This window comes from Oncorhynchus clarkii, unplaced genomic scaffold, assembly GCF_045791955.1.
Source record: "Oncorhynchus clarkii lewisi isolate Uvic-CL-2024 unplaced genomic scaffold, UVic_Ocla_1.0 unplaced_contig_5227_pilon_pilon, whole genome shotgun sequence".
In the NCBI taxonomy this organism is placed as follows: domain Eukaryota; kingdom Metazoa; phylum Chordata; class Actinopteri; order Salmoniformes; family Salmonidae; genus Oncorhynchus; species Oncorhynchus clarkii.
The window spans coordinates 10-11,892 of NW_027258836.1; the positions used below are offsets into that span (position 1 = coordinate 10).

Sequence of the window (11,883 nt, forward strand, 5' to 3'; positions counted from 1 at the left end):
CATAACAATCGGAAATCGGTATTTTGGGGCGCAGGTAGGGGCGAGGAGAGGGACGGAAGCTATACTGTTACACTGGCAATACTATAATGCCTATAAGAACATCCAATAGTCAAAGGTATATGAAATACAAATGGTATAGAGAGAAATAGTCCTATAAATACTATATAAACTACAACCTAAAACCTCTTACCTTGGAATATTGAAGTCTCATGTTAAAAGGAACCACCAACTTTCATATGTTCTCATGTTCTGAGCAAGGAACTTAAACGTTAGCTTTTTTACATGGCACATATTTTACATGGCACATACATGGCACATATTGCATATTGGCACATATTTATTTATTCTCCAACACTTTGTTTTTGCATTATTTAAAACAAATGGAACGTTTCATTATTTATTTGAGGCTAAATTGATTTTATTGATGTATTATATTAAGTTAAAATAAGTGTTCATTCAGTATTCTTGTAATTGTCCTTATTACAAAAAAAAAAAACAAAAAAAAAAAAAAATGTATTGGTATTGGCTTTTTTGGTCCTCCAATAAATCGGTATCGGCGTTGACAAATCATAATTGGTCGACCTCTAGTACACACTCACCGATCCTATCGAGGACGACACTATCCCAGATCTTTTTGGCAAGTGTGAACTTCCTGTTTAGCTCCAACTCAATGGTGTGGTAAGCCCCCATCTAGGGACAGAGGAAAAAGCACTTCCTTCACTTGCTACTACAAAACAACAACAAAAATTAAATTGGAAACTCCACGTAACTTAGACTATTAGCATTAGCTTTCCTAGCATCATGATTTGTCTACTGGTAATGTGTCAACGCTAAACTAACATAATAACAGTTACAGGCTAAAGTGGAAGTGCGTTGTTTTTGTCCTCAACGTTTTAATCTCGGACCTTCACATATTGATTCTCTTGGATGTTGGTTCCCTTCACCCTCAGCTGGCAGGCCTGTGAGTCAAAGTCAATAGTATCCACACACAAACACAGGGTGGTGCGCACTCTCGAGCTCCCCACGCTGCCCGTGGATGACTCAGTCTGCACCTTTCTGAGGAATCAGGGAGAAAGGTATCATGGGTCACTAAGGCTGCGCTTTGTAGTAAAGGTGTGTGTGTGTGAGAGAGTGAGTGAATGAGTGCGTGAGAGTGACAAAGTGAGGTAGATAGCTTTTCTCACTTGAGCTGTAATGCTCTAATTATTTTTGACTTACCATAAAATAGTCAATATGGCAATATACACTGCTCACAACAATAAAGGGAACACTTAAACAACACAATGTAACTCCAAGTCAATCACACTTCTGTGAAATCAAACTGTCCACTTAGGAAACAACACTGATTGACAATACATTTCACATGCTGTTGTGCAAATTGAATAGACAACAGGTGGACATTATAGGCAATTAGCAAGACACCCCCAATAAAGGAGTGGTTCTGCAGGTGGGGACCACAGACCACTTCTCAGTTCCTATGCTTCCTGGCTGATGTTTTGGTCACTTTTGAATGCTGGCGGTGCTTTCACTCTAGTGGTAGCATGAGACGGAGTCTACAACCCACACAAGTGGCTCAGGTAGTGCAGCTCATCCAGGATGGCACATCAATGCGAGATGTGGCAAGAAGGTTTGCTGTGTCTGTCAGCGTAGTGTCCAGAGCATGGAGGCGCTACCAGGAGACAGGGCAGTACATCAGGAGACGTGGAGGAGGCCGTAGGAGGGCAACAACCCAGCAGCAGGACCGCTACCTCCGCTTCTGTGTAAGGAGGAGCAGGAGGACCACTGCCCGAGACCTGCAAAATGACCTCCAGCAGGCCACAAATGTGCATGTGTCTGCTCAAACGGTCAGAAACAGACTCCAATGAGGGTGGTATGAGGGCCCGACATCTACAGGTGGGGGTTGTGCTTACAGCCCAACACCGTGCAGGACGTTTGGCATTTGCCAGAAAACACCAAGATTGGCAAATTCGCCACTGGCGCCCTGTGCTCTTCACAGATGAAAGCAGGTTCACACTGAGCACATGTGACAGACGTGAGAGTCTGGAGACGCCGTGGAGAACGTTCTGCTGCCTGCAACATCCTCCAGCATGACCTGTTTGGCGGTGGGTCAGTAATGGTGTGGGGTGGCATTTCTTTGGGGGGCCGCACAGCCCTCCATGTGCTCGCCAGAGGTAGCCTGACTGCCATTAGGTACCGAGATGAGATCCTCAGACCCCTTGTGAGACCATATGCTGGTGCGGTTGGCCCTGGGTTCCTCCTAATGCAAGACAATACTAGACCTCATGTGGCTAGAGTGTGTCAGCAGTTCCTGCAAGAGGAAGGCATTGATGCTATGGACTGGCCCGCCCGTTCCCCAGACCTGAATCCAATTGTGCACATCTGGGACATCATGTCTCGCTCCATCCACCAACATGCAACAACGTTGCACCACAGACTGTCCAGGAGTTGGCGGATGCTTTAGTCCAGGTCTGGGAGGAGATCCCTCAAGAGACCATCCGCCACCTCAACAGGAGCATGCCCAGGCGTTGTAGGGAGGTCATACAGGCACGTGGAGGCCACACACACTACTGAGCCTCATTTTGACTTGTTTTAAGGACATTACATCAAAGTTGGATCAGCCTGTAATGTGGTTTTCCACTTTAATTTTGAGTGTGACTCCAAATCCAGACCTCCATTGGTTGATAAATTTGATTTCCATTGATAGTTTTTGTGTGATTTTGTTGTCAGCACATTCAACTATGTAAATAAAAAAGTATTTAATAAGAATATTTCATTCATTCAGATCTAGGATGTGTTATTTTAGTGTTCCCTTTATTTTTTTGAGCAGTGTACTATGTCACACAGATTTCAAAGACTTCCTGAAACACTCAAATGGTAACCATCCACTGATGGCAGAACTGTAGTATGATCATGGTTCGGAGCAGGATTATATTAACCGGGTACCAGATCTGTTTGTGCCAAACATGACAACAAACATATTTAGCTACAAAGAACAAATAGATCTGGGACCAGACTAGGATTATGTACCATAGTGAAAGTGTAACAGAGTTAGATTTGTAACCTCGCTCCATAACTTGAAATGTTTCCACCCACACGATCAAATCGCTAACTTTTCTATAGCGCAGTTGGCTAAGATGTTGTCAAGTGGGCAGTCCAGTGAGTGAAATCCGTGAAATGAAATCAATGAAATCCGTCACAATAGCAAGTTACCTAATAGTGGAGGCCATAAGACTGTCACCGATCTGCAGTAAGTTGTAAGTGTGCCACATGTCCTCTGCCTCTTCCGGCATCAGTGTCACCTGACTGGGAGACAGACACACACACACACACACACAACCTTGATAATAGAGCTCAGTTCAGGTTGTGTGAGATTGAAAGTAATCAAAATCAGCAGTAATGGGAATTGCTATTAGTGGTTCAAGTCAATGTTGGAAGGTTAGTCATTCAATTTGATCAAGACAATAATAACTGTTTCTGTGTAGCAATGGGGATGGAAATGTATTGAGCAGGGGTTTTCAAACTGTGTTCCACTTCCCCCAAGGTACTGCAGGGGGTCTACCAGTCAAAAGTTTGGACACACCAACTCATTCAGTGGTTTTTCTTTATTTTTATTATTTTCTACATTGTAGAATAATAGTGAAGACATAAACTATGAAATAACACATACGGAATCATGTAGTAACCCCAAAAAGTGTTAAACAAACCAAAATATATGTTATACTTGAGATTCTTCAAAGTAGCCACCCTTTTTTGCCTTGACAGCTCTTGGCATTCTCTCAACCAGTTTCATAAGGTAGTCACCTGGAATGCAATTTCAATTAACAGGTATGCCTTGTTAAAAGTTTATTTCTGGAATTTCTTTCCTTCTTAATGCGTTTGAGCCAATAAGTTATGTTGTGAGAAGGTAGGAGTGGTATACAGAAAATAGCCCTATTTGGTATAAAACCAAGTCCATATTATAGCAAGAACAGCTCAAATAAGCAAAGAGAAATGACAGTCCATCATTATTTTAAGACATGAAGGTCAGTCAAACCAGAAAATGTCAAGAACAAAAACCATCAAGCGCTATGATGAAACTGGGTCTCATAAGGACCGCCACAGGAAAGGAAGACCCAGAGTTACCTCTGCTGCAGAGGATAAGTTCATTAGAGTTAAATGCAACTCAGATTGGACACCAATAAGAAGAAGATACTTAATTGTGCCAAGAAACATGAGCAATGAACATTAGACCGGTGGAAATCTGTCCTTTAGTCTGATAAGGCCAAATTTGAGATTTTTGGTTCCAACCGCCGTGTCTTTGTGAGACGCTGAGTAGGTGAACGGATGATCTCTGTGTGTGTGGTTCCCACCGTGAAGCATGGAGGAGGTGTGATGGTGCTTTGCTGGTGACACGATCTGTGATTTATTTAGAATTGAAGGCACGCTTAACCAGCATTGCTACCATAGCATTCTGCAGCTATACGCTATCCCATCTGGTTTGCGCTCAGTGGGACTATAATTCATTTTTTAACAGAACAATGACCCAAAACACACCTCAGGGCTGTGCAAGGGCAACTTGACCAAGGAGTGATGGAGTGCTGCATCAGATGATCTGGCCTCCACAATTACCCAACCTCAACCCAATTGTGATGGTTTGGGATGAGTTGGACCGCAGAGTGAAGGAAAAGCAGCCAGATCTGTGCTTAGCATATGTCGGAACTCCTTGAAGACTGTTGGAAAAACATTCCTCATGAAGCTGGTTGAGAGAATGCCAAGAGGGTGTAAAGCTGTCATCAAGTACCAGTCAAATGCTTCATGACTACCTCATGAAGCTGGTTGAGAGAATGCCAAGTGTGTGCAAAGCTTTCATCAAGGCAAAGGGTGGCTAATTTGATGAATTTGTTTCACACTTTTTTGGTTACTATGTGTTATTTCATAGTTTAATGCTTAATAAAGATCTTGTACCATTGGAATAGTATTTTATTCCAATGGTAACTACCTCTAACTACCTCTAATAATAACAGGTAGCATGTTAACTGTTCCTGTAGACTTCGACATTGTTCTAATGCTAGTTGGCATTGTCTCATGAAATTACCTCAAATTTCCTTCATACTGGACGCAGAGACATAAAAATGGTATCCACGGTGGTATTCTGTTGCAGCTAGTGATATTCAGTAAATAATTATTTTTCACATAAAAAAACTGTATATATATTTATACAGTGCCAGTCAAGAATTGAACAAACCTACTCATTCCAGGGTTTTTCTTTATTTTTACTATTTTCTACAATGTAGAATAATATTGAAGACATCAAGTTTTTAAAGAAATAATTATATGAAAAATAATTATTTAATGAATATCTTTTTTAACTTTTTTAATGAAGTGTCTTGGTGGTTCCAAACACCTTCAATTTATGAAAGATGGAGGCCACTATGTTCTTGTGGACCTTCAATGCTACAGAATTTTTTTTGTACCCTTCCCCAGATCTGTGCCTTGACACAATCCTCTTGGAGCTCTACGGACAATTCCTTCGACCTCATGGCTTGGTTTTTGCTCTGAAATGCACTATTACCTGTGGGACCTTATATAGACAGGTGTGTGCCTTTCCAAATCATGTCGAATCAATTGAATTTACCACAGAAACAATTCGGAAAGTAGAAAAAAACAAGTTGTAGAAACATCTCAAGGATGATCAAAGGAAACAGGATGCACCTGAGCTCAATTTCGAGTCTCATAGCAATCGGTCTGAATACTTACATAAGTAAGGTATTTCTGTTTTTTATTTTATACATTTGCAAAAAAAAAAAAAAACTGTTTTCGCTTCATCCTTATGGGGTATTGTGTGTATGTTGATGAGGTTGGTGCGGCAGGGTAGCCTAGTGGTTAGAGCGTAGGACTAGTAACCGGAGGGTTGCAAGTTCAAATCCCCGAGCTGACAATAGAATAAGGCTGTAACGTAACAAAATGCTCTTCTGTCGTTCTGCCCCTGAACAGGCAGTTAACCCACTGTTCCTAGGCCGTCATTGAAAATAAGAATTTGTTCTTAACTGACTTGCCTAGCTAAATAAAGGTTATTTTTTTTTAAAAGAGCGTACTTACAACAACGGTGATAAGTGATTGTCTCACCTAGCTATTTTAAGAAGAATTAACTGTAATTAACTGCTCTGGATAAGAGCATCTGCTAAAAGGCCTTAAATATAAATGTCAAGGAGAATTGAAAATTCCAAAAACCAGGCACATGCTCATTGATTTTGTAATGTTTGCGCAGAGGAACACAGCATTAGCCATGGCAAAATGCACAGAATTCAAGTAAATTAGCTTCAAATCTTCAAAATGTGTACTGCAGAAAATGTGATTTTTCCGACAGTAACATTTTCTGTATGCCAAGAAACTTTACATTTCTAGTTAAAAGACTATGTTAGAGTTTACACTTCCTCATAGAATGAACTGTGGCCCGGGAGGTCTAAAATAAAAACTCCTTACCAAATCTATTTATTTTAAAATGTTGATTACTTCTACTTGACATTCACCTTATGATAAAACATGACGGGATTAAACACTACGCAAAAAATAAAATAAAGGGAACACTTAAACAACACAATGTAACTCCAAGTCAATCACACTTCTGTGAAATCAAACTGTCCACTTAGGAAGCAACACTGATTGACAATACATTTCACATGCTGTTGTGCAAATGGAATAGACAACAGGTGGAAATTATAGGCAATTAGCAAGACACCCCCAATAAAGGAGTGGTTCTGCAGGTGGGGACCACAGACCGCTTCTCAGTTCCTATGCTTCCTGGCTGATGTTTTGGTCACTTTTTTGGTCACCCACACAAGTGGCTCAGGTAGTGCAGCTTATCCAGGATGGCAAATCAATGCGAGCTGTGGCAAGAAGGTTTGCTGTGTCTGTCAGCGTAGTGTCCAGAGCATGGAGGCGCTACCAGGAGACAGGGCAGTACATCAGGAGACATGGAGGAGGCCGTAGGAGGGCAACAACCCAGCAGCAGGACCGCTACCTCCGCCTTTGTGTAAGGAGGAGCAGGAGGAGCACTGCCAGAGACCTGCAAAATGACCTCCTGCAGGCCACAAATGTGCATGTGTCTGCTCAAACGGTCAGAAACAGACTCCATGAGGGTGGTATGAGGGCCCGACATCCACAGGTGGGGGTTGTGCTTACAGCCCAACACCGTGCAGGACGTTTTTCATTTGCCAGAGAACACCAATATTGGCAAATTCGCCACTGGCGCCCTGTGCTCTTCACAGATGAAAGCAGGTTCACACTGAGCACATGTGACAGACGTGACAGTCTGGAGACGCCATGGAGAACGTTCTGCTGCCTGCAACATCCTCCAGCATGACCTGTTTGGCGGTGGGTCAGTAATGGTGTGGGGTGGCATTTCTTTGGGGGGCCGCACAGCCCTCCATGTACTCGCCAGAGGTAGCCTGACCGAGATGAGATCTTCAGACCCCTTGTGAGACCATATGCTAGTGCGGTTGGCCCTGGGTTCCTCCTAATGCAAGACCATGCTAGACCTCATGTGGCTAGAGTGTGTCAGCAGTTCCTGCAAGAGGAAGGCATTGATGCTAGGGCCGTTCCCCAGACCTGAAACGAATTGAGCACATCTGGGACATCATGTCTCGCTCCATCCACCAACGCCACGTTGCACCACAGACTGTCCAGGAGTTGGCGGATGCTTTAGTCCAGGTCTGGGAGGAGATGCCTCACGAGACCATCCGCCACCTCATCAGGAGCATGCCCAGGCGTTATAGGGAGGTCATACAGGCACGTGGAGGCCACACACACTACTGAGCCTCATTTTGACTTGTTTTAAGGACATTACATCAAAGTTGGATCCGCCTGTAGTGTGGATTTCCACTTTAATTTTGAGTGTCACTCCAAATCCAGACCTCATTGGGTTGATAAATTTGATTTCCATTGATAATTTTTGTGATGTTGTTGTCAGCACATTCAACTATGTAAAGAAAAAGTATTTAATAAGAATATTTCATTCATTCAGATCTAGGATGTGTTATTTTAGTGTTCCCTTTATTTTTTTGAGCAGTGTATATATTTTTGCTAACATACAGTGGGGCAAAAAAGTATTTAGTCAGCCACCAATTGTGCAAGTTCTCCCACTTAAAAATATGAGAGAGGCCAGTAATTTTCATCATAGGTACACTTCAACTATGACAGACAAAAGACAAAATCCATGAGAGATGAGAGAGGCCTGTAATTTTCATCATAGGTACACTTCAACTATGACAGACAAAATCCAGAAAATCACATTGTAGGATTTTTAATGAATTTATCTGCAAATTATGGTGGAAAATAAGTATTTGGTCAATAACAAAAGTTTATCTCAATACTTTGTTATATACCTTTTGTTGGCAATGACAGAGGTCAAACGTTTTCTGTGAGTCTTCACAAGGTTTTCACACACTGTTGCTGGTATTTTGGCCCATTCCTCCATGCAGATCTCCCCTAGAGCAGTGATGTTTTGGGGCTGTTGCTGGGCAACACGGACTTTCAACTCCCTCCAAAGATTTTCTATGGGGTTGGGATCTGGAGACTGGCTAGGCAACTCCAGGACCTTGAAATGCTTCTTACGAAGCCACTCCTTCGTTGCCCGGGCGGTGTGTTTGGGATCATTGTCATGCTGAAAGACCCAGCCACGTTTCATCTTCAATACCCTTGCTGATGGAAGGAGGTTTTCACTCAAAATCTCACGATACATGGCCCCATTCATTCATTCTTTCCTTTACACGGATCAGTCGTCCTGGTCCCTTTGCAGAAAAACAGCCCCAAAGCATGATGTTTCCACCCCCATGCTTCACAGTAGGTATGGTGTTCTTTGGATGCAACTCAGCATTCTTTGTCCTCCAAACACGACGAGTTGAGTTTCATCTGACCATATGACATTCTCCCAATCTTCTTCTGGATCATCCAAATGCTCTCTAGCAAACTTCAGACGGGCCTGGACATGTACTGGCTTAAGCAGGGGGACACATCTGGCACTGCAGGATTTGAGTCCCTGGCGGCGTAGTGTGTTACAGATGGTAGGCTTTGTTACTTTGGTCCCAGCTCTCTGCAGGTCATTCACTAGGCCCCCCCGTGTGGTTCTGCGATTTTTTGCTCACCGTTCTTGTGATGATTTTGACCCCACGGGGTGAGATCTTGCGTGGAGCCCCAGATTGAGGGAGATTATCAGTGGTCTTGTATGTCTTCCATTTCCTAATAATTGCTCCCACAGTTGATTTCTTCAAACCAAGCTGCTTACCTATTGCAGATTCAGTCTTCCCAGCCTGGCGCAGGTCTACAATTTTGTTTCTGGTGTCCTTTGACAGCCCTTTGGTCTTGGCCATAGTGGAGTTTGGAGTGTGACTGTTTGAGGTTGTGGACAGGTGTCTTTTATACTGATAACAAGTTCAAATAGGTGCCATTAATACAGGTAACGAGTGGAGGACAGAGGAGCCTCTTAAAGAAGAGGTTACAGGTCTGTGAGAGCCAGAAATCTTGCTTGTTTGTAGGTGACCAAAAACTTATTTTCCACCTTAATTTGCAAATAAATTCATTAAAAATCCTACAATGTGATTTTCTGGATTTTTTTTCTTATTTTGTCTGTCATAGTTGAAGTGTACCTATGATGAAAATTACAGACCTCTCATATTTTTAAGTGGGATAACTTGCACAATTGGTGGCTGACTAAATACTTTTTTTGCCCCACTGTATGGGTAGTCTGGACAATAGAACGAGTCAAAATTCACCCAGGGCTGAAAAATAGCAAAAGAACGTTGGCTAAGCAGGAACACTAGCGCAAGCCCATAGCTAATGAATGGAATCGAACGTTCACAGTTGAACTGGTGACGCTTAGAATTCCATTTCGCCTAAATGGCACCAAAAAAATGTATCCTTTTTTTTATTTTAACACTACAATATGTTCTTAGGACGAAACGTAAAAAAATAACAACTCGTGTAGAAAGTAAACATCCGCACATCGTTGGTGCCAAGTGTGCTTATGTCTGAATAAAATGAAGTAGGGGAAAAAATGGCAACTTTTGACTATTTCTGGTCTAGCGACCGATGACAGGAGAGTACCCTGCCCAACCTTGTGTAATTAGAAAGAGAAGATTATCTTGATTAAAATGGTGTCCGCCTTGAAAAAAAATCTAAATATACACATTGCGAGATATTTGGCGAAATATACCAGCATGCCTCTCCATGGGAAAACAATGGGGGTGAACTCAGTGTTCCAAGGGCAAAAGGTATTTCGGGGATAGCGTTTGATGACAAGGAGTACGCTGTCAAGCCTTACACAATTAGAAAGAGGAGATTATACTGTGTAAAAATAGTGTCAACTTTGGAGAAAAAAAAATCAAATATAAACATTGCGAGATATTTGGCAAAATAGTCAGACATATCTATATTTCCCTGTAGTAAACAATGGGACGACCTCAGAGTTCCATGAGTATTTTTTTGTTGTTGTTTACATTCTAACTAACCAGCAACGTGGGCAGGTCTCGTTGCCATCAATAGCAAAGCAGGCATTGTGACGTAGAACAATAAACTGGGAATAGAACGTTCAGAAGGCGAGTTGGTGCCACGTTGCTCAATGGAACTAATAAGCCTGTTCTTTCGTAATTACTTCAAAACTACGGCAAGCAGCTGGGACATACGGTCATATTATGAATCTTGGCTCCACGACGGATGCAATGAACTAGTTCAACGGATGCAATGAACTAGTTATCAGAAAAAAAAGCATTGTTAAAAATGTAATGTGTCCAGGGTCGCCGGTTTACCTGCGCGGGGGTCCCTGGACAACAAAAGTTTGAAAACCCCTGGTATAAAGCACTCAGCACAACAATATTATAATGCAATGGTATTCCTATGATGATATTCTAGCTAAACTAGCTAGCATGCATGACTATGAGTATGGACAACTGCCCATTGTTTGTGCTCAGCAGCTGATAAACCAGGACGGCCATTTCCATGTCAAATTAAACAACACATGGATACAACATTGTTCTTGTTTAATGATATATAGAAATGCATACAATACACTGGTGGTGACTGAATAGCACTGTACCAGAAGTATATACTGCTACGTCGGACACGTGCTAACTAGCGACAGACCTGCGCTAGCGTTAACGTTCGTTAGCTTACCAGCTAGCTAACGTTAGCTTGTTGACGCTTACTTACCCGGCATTGTCTTTTTCGATATCTTTATGAAGCAACTTCATGGTGTAATAGCTTTGTTATAAACAACAGTATTATTTGCTAGCATATGAAGGAGTTATTATTACAGTTAGCTAGTGTCATATTTACTTCCTCTCAAGAGTCTAGTTATCTTTAGAATGAACCGCTCAAGAGATTTGGGTTGGCGGCCTGACCTCCGTTCCGCCAGCAAGAATAAGTAATACCAAGCAAGAACAAGGTGGCAATTTCCGTTCAAAATAAAAGTCTCACGGTGAAGATGGTAGATGTTTTGGTTCTTTCGAAATTCGTGCAGTAATACCTAACAATACAAAACGATACACAGAAATTGAAGAAACAAAGAAATATCAGAAAGAGCAGAGTCCGGAATATAAATATATGTATGTATAATGGTGTGTATAGACAGTATGGACAGTACATTAATAGAAAATGTGCATACAGAAGTAGTTAGCCTTGCCTTGACTAGAATACAGTCTATACATATGAAGTGGGTAACACAGTATGTAAACATTGTGACCAGTGTTCGATCACTATTTACCGTGCCTTCAGAAAGTATTCACACCCCTTGACACCCCTTGACTTTTTCCACATTTTGTTATATTACAGCCTGAATTTAAAATGGATTAAATTGAGGTTTTGTGTCACTGATCTAAACACAATACCCCATAACGTCAAAGTGGAATTATG

General features: G+C 42.0%; 1 protein-coding gene across 2 annotated transcripts; it reads right to left on the reverse strand.

The window, feature by feature from the left end:
• Positions 1-493: 493 nt before the first annotated feature.
• On the reverse strand, positions 494-11,359 carry LOC139398795 (protein pelota homolog). 2 transcript variants are annotated; one of them, XM_071144576.1, is made up of 4 exons: positions 11,182-11,359; positions 3,211-3,303; positions 906-1,056; positions 494-690 (listed from the first exon to the last, which is right to left on the reverse strand). In XM_071144576.1, the coding sequence occupies exons 1-4, from the start codon at positions 11,220-11,222 to the stop codon at positions 568-570; spliced, it is 408 nt and encodes a 135-aa protein (XP_071000677.1). In that variant the 5' UTR covers positions 11,223-11,359; the 3' UTR covers positions 494-567. The 2 variants fall into 2 exon arrangements, with proteins under 2 accessions (XP_071000677.1, XP_071000678.1); XM_071144577.1 differs by having other exon boundaries at positions 3,211-3,299; positions 11,182-11,258.
• Positions 11,360-11,883: the final 524 nt, after the last annotated feature.